The sequence below is a fragment of the Talpa occidentalis genome, unplaced genomic scaffold, assembly GCF_014898055.3.
Source record: "Talpa occidentalis isolate TD23 unplaced genomic scaffold, MPIMG_talOcc4v2.1 talOcc4.7, whole genome shotgun sequence".
Taxonomy (NCBI): domain Eukaryota; kingdom Metazoa; phylum Chordata; class Mammalia; order Eulipotyphla; family Talpidae; genus Talpa; species Talpa occidentalis.
Window position 1 is genome coordinate 45085184 of NW_023605083.1, and position 16323 is coordinate 45101506.

The 16323-nt window shown below is 32.1% G+C and overlaps 1 protein-coding gene across 3 annotated transcripts in view; it reads left to right on the plus strand.

Annotated features, from left to right (window-relative positions):
- The window catches only part of VPS13A (vacuolar protein sorting 13 homolog A), a 170891-nt gene that overhangs the window by 129291 nt on the left and 25277 nt on the right, over positions 1 to 16323 (plus strand). For 2 of the 3 annotated variants that reach the window (XM_037492590.2, XM_054689191.1), the window contains exons 56-68: positions 356 to 502; positions 662 to 743; positions 2180 to 2249; positions 3067 to 3172; positions 4908 to 5021; positions 5880 to 6022; positions 7146 to 7227; positions 7816 to 7929; positions 8753 to 8828; positions 8905 to 9068; positions 9385 to 9430; positions 9538 to 9661; positions 12155 to 12269. In XM_037492590.2, coding sequence (XP_037348487.1) covers positions 356 to 502; positions 662 to 743; positions 2180 to 2249; positions 3067 to 3172; positions 4908 to 5021; positions 5880 to 6022; positions 7146 to 7227; positions 7816 to 7929; positions 8753 to 8828; positions 8905 to 9068; positions 9385 to 9430; positions 9538 to 9661; positions 12155 to 12269 — 1383 coding nt within the window. Of the gene's footprint in view, positions 1 to 355; positions 503 to 661; positions 744 to 2179; positions 2250 to 3066; positions 3173 to 4907; positions 5022 to 5879; positions 6023 to 7145; positions 7228 to 7815; positions 7930 to 8752; positions 8829 to 8904; positions 9069 to 9384; positions 9431 to 9537; positions 9662 to 12154; positions 12270 to 12460; positions 14762 to 16323 lie in introns of those variants that run through there. The other variant, XM_037492591.2, reaches the window with a different exon arrangement.

Here is a 16323-nt window from a genome sequence, read left to right on the forward strand (position 1 = left end):
TGTATTTCTTCGTCAGTCTGCCTGTTCTGTTCCACGCTCTGGCTCTGGGGAATTCTCTCACCGTCCTGTGCTTCTGACTGTACCCAGTGCTTGTATTAAATAAATAAATAAATAAATAAATAAATAAATAAATAAATAAATAAATAATACAACCGAGCTATAAGGATTATATGACTATATTTGTAAATTTTATGGATATGGGCTATAAAGATCTCAATCTAACAATAACCAAATTTTTAGCCTTCTATTTTAATAAATATTTTCTTTAAAACTTTGGTACAAATTTCAGACTTTCATCAGTTAAGTATAAAGAGTAATTCCATGGTTTTTTTGTTGGGTGGCGCATATTTTTCAGGTTCGCTTCACACCAAGTGGTACTAACATGAAAATTCTGCAACCACATGTAATAGCAATACGTAGAAATTATCTTCCAGCATTAAATGTGGAATATAGCACATCTGCACATCAGTCGTCATTTAGAGTTCAAATTTACAGAATACAGGTAAGTCTGACAATATAATCAAATTATATTCTAAAGTAACATAACAGTAAACCAAATTTATTCCAACAGTCTATTTATGTAGTACTTTATTATTCTACTTCTTCTGTTATTCTAATCAGATATATAATTAATGTACTGAACTGTATTTTATTTTCCTAGATCCAAAACCAGATTCATGGTGCTATATTTCCATTTGTGTTTTATCCTATTAAACCTCCCAAATCAGTCACCATGGACTCAGGTTTGTTTGTATTTTTAGATTGCCATTAAAGTGGTTGTATTTACTGTGTGGTTTATTTTACTATAAAATGTGAAATGAAATTATTCTCAAATTTAATTTCTGAAGAATCACTGAAAAATTAAATAGCTTGAAAAGGACCAGCAAGTATTCAACAAAACTAAGTGAAATCTGAAGACTACACTAATTAGTAATATAAACTTATGGTCTTAGGAACATTATTTTTTTTAAAAAAACATGGCTAATTAATAAACATTTACAAATTGAACTCTTTTTTTTTTTTTTTTTAAGATTTATTTATTTATTTATGCAAGCACTGGGTACAGTCAGAAGCGCGGGAGGGTGAGAGAATTCACCAGAGCCAGAGCAGGGAGCAGATCAGGCAGAAGGACCGAAGTACACTGCTGAGGGGAGCAGCGGGCGGCAGGAGAGGTCTGCGCGCCATGTGGGACCCTCCTCCCGTGGCCGTGGAGCAGCCAGGGATCGAGCCAGCGCTGCAGAGGCTGCGGGCAGCTTCGCAACCCAGCGCTCAACCGCTGCGCCACCAGGGAGGCCCTACAAATTGAACTCTTTATTTAAAAGTGAATGGGAATTTTTTTCAAATAGAGTGTTTTCTAACCATGGAAACTCTTACATTCTCCAGATGATATTGTCAAGTTCTTTTCCCTCTTTTTCCCTTCACTTTTCTTTCTTTGCTATTCAGCCTCCCCTTGCTTTCTCTTCCTTCCTCTACTCCCTTCCCTCCTCTACTCCCTTCCCTTCATTCCACTTTCATCTCTGTTTTCACCCTCACCCCACACCACATTCATAATCTGCTTGGAAACTTTTTTTCCACTGTACCTGTCCAAACCCCTCTCTACCTAATCTGGGGCAAGACCCTGAAATTTGTGTTTTCACCAGAGTTCCCTGGTGATTCTCATGCATACTTCCAATTTAAAATCACTGATTTAAAGGATTAAGTTATTCTTAGAGTAAATACAAATAATTTATAATTTTATTTTTTTAAAGATTTATTTTTATGTGTACAAGAACTGGGGTACAGGCCAGAGGTGCAGGGAGGTGAGAGGATTTACCAGAGACAGTGGGGAACAGAACAGGCAGATTGACTGCTGAGGGGAGCAGCGGGTGAGTCAGGAGAGGTCTGCTGTGCCATATGGGTTGCTTCCTGGCTGGGCATTGAACTTGTGCAGCAGTGGCTGCTGTTAGCTTCATAGGTTGTGTCTTAACCCCTTGCGCCACTAGGGAGGCCCCAAATAATTTTTTAAAAAAATCTCTCCAAAATAAAATTGTGATGGGTCTTGCAAATGTCAGTAATTTTAATGATACTCATAATTCAGTCAATGATTCAGGTGTCCCTTGTGATATGCATTAAATTACAAGAAATACTTAGCTTTTACTTAAACCATCAATGGATTAATTGTATTGATTAACTTTTCCAGCGCCAAAACCCTTTACAGATGTCAGTATTGTCATACGATCTGCAGGGCATTCCCAGATATCACGTATTAAGTAAGTGCCTTAATACAGCTCTTGTGTGTTAATTTAATAATATTAAGTATGAGCTCATTGTACTTAATAAAATAGTAATTTGAGTATAAAATATTAACTATCAAGGTCATAAAAAAAATTACTGCAGAGCTTCTTAGAGAAAGTGATAAATGAAATGTGCCTAGGTATTAACAACAGGTATTTCTTAATTGTGGGCATTTTCTTTTTTGTTTTGTTTTGTTTTTCTCTCTTAAGTTGTCTATAGTTAGTATTATTTTAGAAACAAGAAAAAAATGTTCAAAGTTACTCCGTAGGCAGTCTAGGAAAATGAAATTGATAGAAGCATCCATCTATGTTTATTCTTCTGTTTCATGTTTTCTCCATCCTATCACCAAGACAAACACTGTCTTTATTCCCTTCCTTTTTTAAAATATAGTTTTATTGTATATGTGTGCCTATATGTTATGCTTCTCAGTTTTCCCTTCCCAACTTAAAAAAATGGATTCAAACTGCAAATCTAATCCTGGGATTTGCTTTTTTCCATTCAGCTTTTTATAAAATTTATTCATTTTGTTCTGTATAGTAAGAGCTTATTATCACTAATACATAATATTCTATGCTATGACTGAAGATCACAGTTTACTTACCAAGTTCCTCTTAAGGCATTTTCTTATTTCTTAGTTTGTTGCTATTATGAACAATGTTACTGTGACAATTTTTACTTTATTTATATAGAAAGTTCTAAGTTTCAGCATGCTCATTAAGTTTTTTTCTCATCTAATTTTCCTAACATAGTTAATTGATGTTTTAAAAAATGTATTCTGCTTTGTAAAAACAGGTATTTCAAAGTGTTGATCCAAGAAATGGATCTCAGGTTAGATCTTGGATTTGTATATGCTTTGGCAGAACTGATAGCAGAAGAAGTGGCTTCTGAAAACACAGAGGTAAGACAATAGCATTGATGGGAAAGATTAGGGAGAGGAGAACATAAAATACTATTATAGTTTTTTAAAGAGATTAAAGTGGTTTTGTTTCATTTGAAAAATACATTTTTAAATTTTTATGCTACTGAGTACATTGATAAGAAGTTATATTTTCAGATTATAGAAACTGGATATAAGGCAAGTTAAAATAGTCTTTTTAAGATTAGTAACAAACAGAAAAGGTTTTAGGCCAATAGTAGAGGAAGAAGAAGATAATCATGTTTGTGTCATTGCTTTTTGCTATTTTGTTTTCATTAATTTAAAAAATTGGGCATAAAAGAATATTTGATAATGAGAAATAAGCAAATGACAAGTATCACTTTGTAACAGAAAGATTATAATATTAGTTTTAGGGCAGATCATATTTGGTCTCTTTTTTTTTCAGGTGTAAGTACTGACCTTTTTACAATTGATTTTAAACACTGTATATGATTCAGAGGTATAGGATCACAGTTCTTCAAATGTATGTCACGATACCATACATACCACCGAAAGACCCATGGTCCTCCAGTGTAGTCTTTGGGTTCCCCCTCCCTTTTATGCTCCACCTCTCCTGTATTGTCAGCTTTACAGTCAGACTTACAAGGTTTATTAATGGTTTGCTTCTGTCTGACCCTTTTTATTTTCTCTGTATTCCACATAGAAGTGAAACTGTCTAGTACTTGTCTTTCTCTTTCTGGCATATTTTGCTTAGCATTATCCCCTCCAGATATGGTCTCTTTTTCCTCATAGAAAGAATTCTGGGGCCTCCCCTGGTGGCGTAGCGGTTGAGCGCTGGGCTGCGAAGCTGCCCGCGGCCTCTGCAGTGCTGGTTCAATCCCTGGCCACTCAGACGTCTCCTGCTGTGCCCGCCGCTCCCCTCAGCAGTGTATTTCATCAGTCTGCCTATTCTCTTCCCTGCTCTGGCTCTGGTGAATTCTCTCACCCTCCCACGCTTCTAACTGTACCCAGTGCTTGTATAAATAAATAAATAAATGAATCTTTAAAAAAAAAAAAAAATTCTGAAGATGAGGACAAACTACATGAATAAGACGATGCAAATTTTTTTTTCCTTTCAGTAACAGTTTATTGATATATAATCCATATCCCTTACATTTTACCCCTGTAAAGTGTACAATTTGGTAGTTTTTAAGTACATTTACAGAGTTGTACAACCATCACTAATTCCAAAACATTTTCATCTTCCACAGCACAAACTCCTCCAGCCCCGTGCAACCACTGTTAAAGTCATGCACCACTTAACATTTCTATCAATAGTAGGCCATATATAGGATAGTGTTCCCAATCACCTACACTCTGATTTTTGTACAATGACAAAATTCCCTAACTGATTAAAGAAAAATGCCTAAGTGCTATGGATGGACCATAGGTGGTCTATAGGTGGATTCTACCCTAAAAAACCAAATATTCCTAAGAAAATATTGATATATTGAATTAGTGATCACTGGAATGTAATCTAATCACCTGAAGAAAAACTTAGTGTCTTTTAATAGTCTTTAGAAACAGAAGATATGCTTATCAGATGTTTTCTAGCAATAGCAATTTTAGTTTCCCTTCTAAGGCAATAAATTTCTGATCATGGGCAGTGCTGAATCCAAATGGTATAAAGAGGTGTTCTGCAGCTTGCAAGCTATTGACTTAAATGCCTTGTGCAGATATGTCCCCTAAGTTTTTAATGTTTTATCTTCCTTTGTAGGTTGAACATTTTCATAAAGACATAGAAGCTTTCCAAGAAGATTATAAAACAGCTTCATTTGTAGATTCTTCACAAGTCAGTCTCTATGAATACTTTCATATATCTCCTATCAAGGTAGGAGAAAAACAAGTCATCTATAATATCTTTAGTAATACAGATAACACTAAATTGACTTAATCTGTTTGAGGGAATATAACATTTAAATTATGTTCTAAAATAGTATGTAAATTGTAACTTCACAAATGTAATTACAAATGTAAATAAGCAACAAAGAAATAGTCTTTTTAACTTTTTTATTTACTCATATTTTTTCACCATGTGGAAATAACAGCAAAACCACTTATACCATGTATTTATGTTTATAGCTTCACTTAGCATTATGTCCCTATTTCTGGGGCAGTTTTCAAAATTGTATTTATAATGTATATATAGATATTAATTTATAAAGAAATCTTGATTTAAGAATTGAAGATTAATTTGAACTATAGGCAAGTTTTTAATGCAAAATTTCTGAGTTATATAATAGTGAAGAAAATTATTGTACAACTATATATATGTACATTATATATGTATATACATATACAAAAGTGCTTTTTGGCAGAATTTTAACCATGTTAATTTCATTCTAGCAGTTGAAACATTCATTTTTTTGAAGATGTTTGAGTTATTTTTAGCAACTTCAGTTTCTAGATTATTAATGTCATTAACAAATACATAAACATTAATATTTTCCTAGCTCAAACAAAAGAATTGGATTAAATATATAACCATCCGTACATCACTGAATTTAAATTTTTTTAAGAATTCTTTTGGATTTTAAAGTTCTTATTTAACTTTGCACATATTTTTGCATAATCCAATTAATATAGAAATCCTATTTATGCTGTTATGAGTTTGAAATGAAATTGAATTTTGAACATCAGACTTGTCATTATGAAGAAAATGCTTTAAATAATTCTCTTTATCTCCTAGTTGCATTTAAGTGTTTCGCTGAGTTCTGGTAAAGAAACTAAAGATTCAGAACAACATGAAGGACTGATGGCAGTTCATTCTTTAAATCTTTTGCTGAAGAGCATTGGTGCCACTCTTACAGATGTACAAGATGTAGTTTTTAAGTATGTTTAATATTCAAACCTATTTATTTAATAAAAACTCCATTTCACATTTACCTGAAAATTTTCTAAGTAAAAAAATGTATGAAATATATTGCAGATCTTAGACAAAATATGGCTTTGCTGCTAAATGCAATACAATTTAAGTGCATATTACCTGCTAACCCCTGCTGTTAACAAAATAATTTCCTTAAGAAATGGGGACAGAGACCCTGAAAGTTTGTGTAGTTTTTAAGACTTTTCTGACTGAAGAAAGGATTCATTAGACGCTCTCTTTGCAAAGGTATGGCATTTAAGAGATGTGACTTCAAGTCCTGGAGTAGAAAAACTATTCAAACATGTATGACTAGAACAAACTGAATGCTATCATGGGGGAAGTGAAAGGATCAGTTTAAATGTTGCAGTCAAGAATTTACATTTTGATGTGAGTCATTATGGAAGCTATTATTGTATCTGGCCAAAGAAACTGAAAGAATTTGAGTGGAAATGACTTTTTCAGTAGCACCTGGAACTGTTATTAAGAACAGTAGTAAGAACCTTGTGTCCAATAAGAGGTAACTAAATTTTTGTAAAGTTAGATAATAGTCAAATTAAAGAACATAGGTTTGAAGACATTGAGGGGGAAAAAGGAGATTTCTGATCTTATTGCTGTCATATCTGTTGGCATAGAGCTTACCACTTACTGCTTTGGGATATACTGTGGTGGGGTACAAGTCAGCCCATCTTCATTCCTCAGCTGTCAGCTCTCAGGCAGAACCTATTGAAACTAAACTCTGATCACTCTTGAGCAGCTATTTTTTCCCTTTATTTCAGTGTGTCAAACATTTTCTGTGTGGGCACTAATAGGACAGAGTTGACAAATACACTTCATGTCCATAAGTGGGATCCAAGGGATCTCTGAATCCCCTAAATAATGTAAAAATAATAACGTGAAAATATTCTTAAAAGGTTCTGTGAGCAGATTGTAAGAGAGTAGATTTTCTGATTGGCATGACAGAATATATTAAAAGATTTGGAGAAAAATTCTAGAGAAAATAAAACCTTTTATTATCAAAAATATTCTGATAAATGCATACATACTGTATGTGTATATGTACATATTTATACATTGATATGTTTTCTTCAGGCTTGCTTTTTTTGAACTCAACTACCAGTTCCACACAACATCCGAACTGCAGTCTGAAGTAATAAGACACTATTCAAAACAGGTATGTCAGATTATCTTACAAAAGGTACAGTGTGGTATATAACAGTAAAACCATATGTGTCTATTTATATAATTTAGATCTGGGAAAGAATAGCCTTTTCAAAAACTTAAAACATGTTTTATTTTCTTAGAAGTGTAGAAAAAGATTGACCTCAATCACCATTTCAATTTTTTGTCTTTTTAGCCAAGTCCCCATCTATGACAGGATTTCTGTATTCAGTAACTACAAAGCATCTGAAACAGCTGTTGCATGCTAGACAAATGAGTGAATATCACTCAAAACATTTAGATTTGGATCCTAGTTTGCCATTTACCTACTCTGTGACCCTGAGCATTATTTTATCCATGTTCCTCTGGTGTATGAAATGATGGTGGTAATAACAACTATCACACATTGTTATAAAAATTAAAGAATTTGAAGAATATTCTAATACCTAATTGCCTCTTTAAGAATAGTGAAGAAGGCAAAGGAAATGTGGGTTAGGTATTGAAAGTGGCAGTGAGGATGTTAATGGGAAAAGACTGTTCTAAATGAAAAATATTTTGTCTTACTATCCAAATCGATTTAATGCTCATATTTCATTTTTAGGCCATTAAACAGATGTATGTACTTATTCTTGGACTTGAAGTTTTGGGAAATCCCTTTGGCCTGATTAGAGAATTTTCTGAAGGTGTAGAAGCATTTTTTTATGAACCTTATCAGGTAAAATAGCTACCTTGTATAGTATATTACACTAATACTTTTCAGTAGATAGTGCATTTCAAGTATTACCTTGAGTTGCAGGTATAAGTAAATTTTGGGAGACACAATAAAAGGACATAAAATGTTTTGCAGTAAACAGTGGTAAGAGGTGTTAAGAAATTTGGGGAGAAATTTTTACCTTTTCTCTCAAAATTTAAACTTAAGAGTTCTTAGATGAACTGAATTGTAAGAGAGATAAACTTCACACTGTGTTAGTAGGAAGAGCAACAAAATGGACAGTTTTGCTTTTCAAAATAGTATGAGACAGCAAAAATAATTTTGCAAACTGACATTCCATAAGTAGTCTTAGTAATTAAATGGCACAACTTAATGATTGTTCTGTGTCAAAACATCCAAACCCCCCTGTTCCCACTTACACATGTAATGAAAAACAAACTAAAACTAATACCTGTTTTATACACTGGAATTTAAAGCATTAGAAATATTAAAAATTAAAGTTTTTTTAATTTATTTTTAAAAAATTACCAAAAATAGTTTGTGCTTACCTTTTCCTCATGTAATTTGCAATGTGCAGCAAGCATTTTTTGTATGCATTAATGAATAAGCATACTCCTATTAGGTTGGAATCAACTTCTAGTATTTTGAGCTTTGTACTTTCAGTGTCATGAAATACCTCTTAGAATTCCGTTACTATGAAGTTTATTAGCTAGTGTCGCTTCCTCAAAGCATCTTTTATCCTTTTTGGCACTCTTACTAATATCAGTAAGTTCATTTTTTAATGTAAATATAACATCATCATCATCATCATTATTTGACTCTTTAGGGAGCCATCCAGGGTCCAGAAGAGTTTGTGGAGGGCATGGCACTAGGACTAAAGGCACTAGTTGGTGGAGCTGTTGGTAAGAATGCCTACCCAATGTGACTATGCTTGAAAGTAATTATTTGCTTTTACTAAAGAGTTATAATTTCTGCTAGGTGGATTAGCTGGTGCTGCCTCCAAAATCACCAGTGCTATGGCTAAAGGGGTAGCAGCTATGACTATGGATGAAGATTACCAACAGAAGAGAAGAGAAGCCATGAATAAGCAACCAGCTGGTCTTAGAGAAGGCATAACTCGTGGAGGAAAAGGCTTAGTTTCTGTAAGAGATTTCCCAGGGTTATGAACTTTTAGGGAGTATCTTTTAAATCCCCATTCTGTGAAAAAATGTAAAAAATATAAATATACATATATATATATACACACCTTTTACTACAAATATTATTTGAATGTTGTAGGAACACTATATAAAACATGTTAACAGTCTCCAACATTATTTTGTTTAAATGAAATACCTTAGAAATATGTTAATTCTTACAGAATCCTGAAAGGAGAACTCTGCATTTTATTGTAAGCCATATTTGATTCTTCAGGGCATCATGAAAGTATTGTAAATTTTCATTGTGCTTTCCCTCTAGGGCTTTGTAAGTGGCATAACAGGAATTGTTACAAAACCAATCAAAGGCAAGTATAGTAGCTCCTTGGGTTGTATACATAATATCAAGTCTTTCACAAGTTGATTCTATTTTGATTCTTATTCCATTTGTTTAAAACTGTCTTTTGGTTTTTAGGAGCTCAAAAAGAAGGGGCATCTGGTTTCTTCAAAGGTGTTGGGAAAGGTTTGGTTGGAGCAGTAGCAAGGCCAACGGGAGGCATCATAGACATGGCTAGTAGTACGTTTCAGGGAATAAAAAGGTAAATAAATTCTCTTTGATATAAGATATTAGTAAAATACTTAAAACACAAGAAATAAGTAAATCTGCTGTCTGGATCATTCACTTGGTTATGAACCCTGTAATGTGACCAATTGCTTATCTCTGCTTAACTCTTTTTTTTTTTTCTTTTTTTAAAGATTTATTTATTTATGCATACAAGAGCTGGGGTACAGGCCAGAGATGCAGGGCGTGAGAGGATCCACTAGAGACAGAGTGGGGAACAGAACAGGCAGACTGACCAAAATACATTGCTGAGGGGAGCAGCCGGTGAGACAGGAGAGATCTGCCTCACCATATGGGTCTCTCCCTAACCGGCCAAGGGATCGAACTCTTGCTGCCCAGGCTGTGGATTGCCCCATAGGAAGTGCTTAACCCCTTGCACCACCAGGGAGGCCCTACTTAACTCTTTTGATCCTTAAGTTGTTGCCTTTCTTTGTTTCATTTCAACTTTACAGAGCTCTCCTTTATTCATCATTCACTTCCAGTGGCCTTGGCAGGAAAGGCTTGTCAGATAAAGCAAGCTTTTCTGTTCTCTTGATTGAAATACATTACAATAATACAATGCTATATTTCAGTTACAAAATTAGCAAATTAATATTCTGGTCACCTTTTTTGAGAAATAAAATATAACATTTTATATTTCCAGCTCAAACTATGCTTATGATCACCCTTACTTTGTATAGTCTTATTTTGTTATAAAACTATTGCATCTATTCTCTGTTTTTCTTCATTTGTACAAATAATCTTAAACATGTTTTCTCTTACTCCAAATTAAATTTAAGACTGAGATCTAGTAGTTGAATTGTTACCTTTGTTCTGTAAACTTGAGGCACTTATAAGTGATTGAATTCAAGGTAAAGTCAGATAGGTTAGAAAGTCAGATAGTTATAAAGATAGTCAGATAGGTGGATATCAGTTTCTTTTTGTGTAATATATTAATTTGCTTCCTACTCTATAGGGATTAGTACTGTCATCGTAAAATTGTTCCTCTTGAGTCAGTATTTCTACTGTTTATCATAAATATATTCTTTTAGCTTTGTAATTTAAAAGATGGAAAAAACGGCTTCAAACTCTTCTATCTGTAACTTTAGTTTCATGAATAAAATGTGTTGAGTCATAGTCATCATCAGATAAACTGAAATGCAGCTGACATGACAATATGAACAAAAAAACCTAAAGAATTCACTAAAAAAAAGTTGAAAACTTTAATTTTTCCAGTAAAGTGGCAAGATACAAATCAATATACAAATATCTGTTGAGTTCCTTTGTGCAAACAATGAATCAGAAGAGAAAGAACTCAAGGGAACACTCCCATTTATGAGTACATTTAAAAAGAATTACAGTAAGTACCTAGGAATTAAACAAAGGAGTTGAAAGATCTGTAAATGAAAACTCTCAGACTTAAAGAAATGGAAAGAGAGCCCTGCTCATGGATTGGAAGAATTAGCATTATTAAAATGGCCATCTTACCCAAAGCAGTATATAGATTTAATCAAAATTCAGTAGCTTTCTTCAAGGAAATAGAGCAAAAATTACTGAAATTCATATAGAAACACAAAAAATAGTCAAAACAATTCTGAAAAGAGAAAAAAAAAGGTATTCCACTCCCAGACTTCTCATTCTGTTTGTTTGTTTGAGCATATTTAAACATTACCAAACCATATAATGTAAATTAAGCATTAGTAGATTGAAAGCAATAAACCATATAATCACAGATGAAAAAATTTCTTACTGAAGTCCATATTGCCATTTAAGATTTTCATAAAACAGTAATAAGCAAGAACAAACTAAAAGTAGAAATGAACTTTCTTGTCTTGACAAAATGTGCTGTTGTAAAACAAAAACAAAAACAAAGCACTAATATCTATATTTCATGATGATCTCTAGAAGCTTTATCTTTAAAGTCAGGAGTGAGACAAGTATTCCTGTGGTCCCTTCTTGTATTTAGCATTGTATTAAAAGAACTAGACTGTTTAAAAGAAATAATAGCCTTAAATTGGAAAAAAAAAAGTTTGTATTCAATATTTGCTGATTCTCTGATTACTATTGCAAGGAAAGTCCAAGAGAATTCTGTATTAAACTCCTTTCACATTTCTATATTCTAGGAAACTTACGTTGTATCTTAAAAACAAATTTTAAAATAGAGAAGTGATTGCGGTTACAAAATAAATCAAGGAGGCAGTAATGTATGTCTTGGGAACTAGAGTCAGCAATACAGTTTGAATTTTCAAATTTGAAAGTTTTTAGGAAAAAATGGAAAATAGACTTGTCACAGTGATTTCACAATAGATAAAAATGCTGAATTATACATCTGAAGTTAGGATGTTCTATGTCAATTATACTTCAGTCAAGAAAATTAGAAGTGATGTAATATAGTATCTTATACAAAAGATTTTTTTTTAACAGTTCGATTTTAAATCATGCTTGGAGTTTTTGATTTTTTTTTTTAAATCCACTTTATATTTCCATTTAGAGCCACAGAGACTTCTGATGAAGTAGAAAGTCTGCGACCGCCTCGGTTCTTTAACGAAGATGGAGTTATTCGACCTTACCGGTTAAGGGATGGTACTGGAAATCAAATGTTGCAGGTGGGTGAAGAAATAAGCTATAAATTAAGATTAACCTAATCAAGTAGTTTTTTAAAAATAGATATGTAGTGCTTTAAAATCCATATTAGATCATTTAGACTTTTATATGTGCTATTTGATTCAATACTTTTCTTATATTTAGGTTTTAATATACATTTATTTACTATAAGATTTTCTTTTCTTTTTTACAGGCATCAAAAAGTTTGATAAGAAAACAGTTTAATGCATGACTTTGCAAGTGAAAACCAACAGTAGATTTTAGTCTTAAAATTTATAAACTACGTACAGCTGTTTCAGTATTTTGAATACAAAGAAAAGCTTTTGTATTGGTAACTTTTGTATAAGAATTTTAGTGAATCTGATCTTTTTTATAGGATATCTTTAGGTCAGTACTGAATTTTCTAAACTTGTTGAAGACCATTATGCCTTATGTACCCTAATAGTTGATGGTACTTATTTAGCCAAATAGGCCATTTCTGTTCAGGGTTCTTCTTTTTGCGCATTAAACCACTAATAGTTTTTATACAAGAAGAATCCTCATGCCCAGTAAGACATGGATAAGCAAAGAAATATCAGGATCACCGCTACTGGAAATTTTCTTGGATTCTTAAGCTTTTCTTTTGAAGATGCTCAAATGGCCATGACCTCTTCCTGCTTATGCTTTTGTGGGTCTATTTAAGACCTTGTGGAATTTTGATAAGCAGTTCACATGAAAGCCAACATCTTAGTAAAGAAAACTAACTTTTATAACAATAGGTGATTTGAAGGTAGAATATTTTATCTATTTAGGATATTTTCTATGTAAATTGAACTTCTAAAAATCTATTATGGTAAAGGTAACATCAATTTAAAGTCAGTTCTGTGGTTTAGATGTGGAATACTAAATTATATGATTAAAAAAACAAGGAGTCATTATGTTGCATAGAAGTGAAAATATTTGAGGTAATAATAAAATGTGGGATATGGTCCTTTCTTTATAGTCTAATACTGAAAATATTGTCATGTTTAAAGTGTTCAGAGTGAAAATTTAAAAGTGATATTTCACCCCACTATATACTTAATATAAAATTTTGTATGTAATATACTTTCATCTAGTATAGTAAAATGTAACAATAGTGTTAATGTGCAAAACTTACTAAAATGTATTTGCATTGTGTTTAAAATGCATCAAAATAATTGCATGTTGGAACTGAACTGGCAGTCTAGTGAGAGGTTTTGCTCCAGAAAGTATTTTATACACTCTCTACAGGGACAGTATGTTATTCTTTAAGAAACAGAAATGTTGCAGAGGTCACCTGTTGTTAATACGATTGAGACATACTTCTACCCAGTACCTGTAATTACATGTTATAACACAATTAACGTGTTACTAACATTTTACTAGACTAATTACCAAATCATCTTTTAAAATTAGTAGGACATAATGATGAGTAAGTAGTGAGGATAGCTTAGAAATTCATCCTCATTTAGGGAACAGATTATAATACAAAAGAAAGTCATGAGGAAACAAGAAAGATACCTCACAGTTTATAACTTGATTTCAGTAACTGATAAATCTATATCTTCAGTAATTGCTTTCTAAAGCCATAAAGTTTAGGATTTAAAGAGCATGAATTTTGACTATATTTTTAAAGATGCTTAACAGGCAAGTCTCAGCATTAATTGCAAGAAATCACTAAAAAACTCACAGTCCTTGTCGTCTATTACTTGTTTTTTAGCAAGAACATTAAACAAGGTACTAGCTGAAGTAGAATTGCACCAAAGGTCTTAGGATGTTTGTGGTTAGCATTTTCAACTGTATTAGATGTGGGTTAGCATTACAACTGTATTAGATGTGGGTTGTTGATACAGTGCTAGCATTGCTTTGTTAAATCAAAACTCTATTGTTTGCAAACAGTTTGAAAAATATATGAAAACCAGTACTGTGAGAAAGAAGTAGCTGGCATATAAACAGGATTTAAAATTTCAACTGCCCATTTACACTAAACCATTTAATGTAAATGGTTTAATAATGGGAAATTTAGAAAATATTTAATACTTTCAAATATTTATTTTAATTTTTTAATTTCTCCAAAATAGGAACTCTTTGTTCTAAGTTACATATGCCCATAAATGATAATTAAATAAAAAATTCATTCATTGATTATGTACCTTCTATCCAGAAAGCAGCACATTATTGTAGTGTTTGCTAGTAATCAGAGTTGTCTACTAGACAAATATAAGGAAAATTCCAATAGATTCACAGAATACCTTACTGGTGTCATCAAACTATTTCATATTGCATTTGTACCAATCAATACATTATAGTTAGGCCTGTTAAGGTACAGAATATTACATTGGTAATTTCTGCTCAACTCAGCTGAGAAATCTGCTTCAAAATTATTCTGACTCCTTGAACATTTCATAATTTAACATGTTTTCCATATCTTTCTTAACTAACCTTTGTACCTTTTTTTTTCCCCTTTACCATGCTTACAGAAAATTCAGGTCCACAGGGAATGGATTATGACTCACAATAGCAGTAGTGATGATGATGATGACTAGTCAGATCTGAAATGTTAAAATTCATGTGTGGTCATTTTATTTGGAATGTTTCATTAACATGTCTTGTATGACTGCTACCATAAAACTCATATCTATTTTTAGGGAGATAAAACACATTTTCTTTTAAAATGTTTTTCTATGCAACTTCAAAAAGTAAGACAGTTGCATTATTTAAGCACAGAAAGCATATTGTACCTCCAAAGTAATTTTACTGTACATTATAACATTTGTTTATATGTTTTGTAGCTTTCTAGTATACAGTTTGACTTTAAATTTTTCTTTCATGTTCACTAGTTTTAAATTTTCTGTTGTTAGAAAAATATCTTTTTTTAGTGCTCTCTGTAAATTTTATGAGCTCTAATATATGCCTTTGTGTAAAGAAAAAAAATATTAATAGCCAGTCAGTATTCTATATTTAGCATTTTAAAAGCCTTTTGTTAAATTTGTTTTACCAGTGATAAACTTACGTAACTTGAGGCAATATGAATTTGTTGTTGTATTCCAAAATTGTATAGGTTGAACTACTATTATAAGGAATATTCATGATTTGTCAAGGAAGGTTAGTGAAATAATTTATAGTCTGAGAATGAAAAATATAAGTTATTTACCTTTTGCTCACTTTTATTTCATTTTATATGTGTGTGTATACAAACACAGACACACACGTATGCTTGTGTAACAATGAACAAGTTGGTTTTTATAGTTATTATACTTAACTTCCGTAGTCATGTGCTATATCCCTATCATAAAATGTTAATTATAGGCATTAGAAGAATTTTTGTAGCAAGCATAATTATGTATTTTTTTTGACAATAATGGAAAAATGTTATCTAAAAGATCTGTGAGCATATCTGTTTTCTGTTTTGTGTACTTGATCTATTTTTTTGAATTTCAACTTAGATGCAAGTGTCTTGCCTGTTTTCCTAGTATATCAGATGTACTTAAAAAAAAAAAACTTTAAAAAGTGAATGACTATTAATAGTATGATGTCAGATCTCTTATGACTGCTGGATTTGAATCAATAAAGGAACATTTACCTTGATTTATGTTAAGCACTTTATTATATTGATCTTATATTAGATTGTAGTAGATAACTGCCTTAATTTTTCACTTTTTGATTTGATTCAAACCATGATTTCTAAGTCTCTTCTAATTCTTGGGTTTATCAAGATTTTATTCCTATGATTCATTATTCTCTGTGTTCTTAGAAGGAAACTATTAAATTTTAAATATTGCGCTTAGAAAAAAGAAATAAAAAATTTAACAGCTCTGTTGATATTCTTACAATTCAAATTAAATGGAAGTCAAGCTTGTGTGTACTAGGCCTAAGAAATGTGCATGTCAAATAATGTTTTCTATTTTCATCTATTATTAGTTTTGAATAAGTAAATAAAAACAACCATTAATATGTTCTCTACTCGTATCAAAGACATTTTGTATTTGTTGTGCACCCACTGCTCTGACCCTTGGCCAAAATCAAACAAAGCCTCTGCGTCTACTAGAAGCTAGA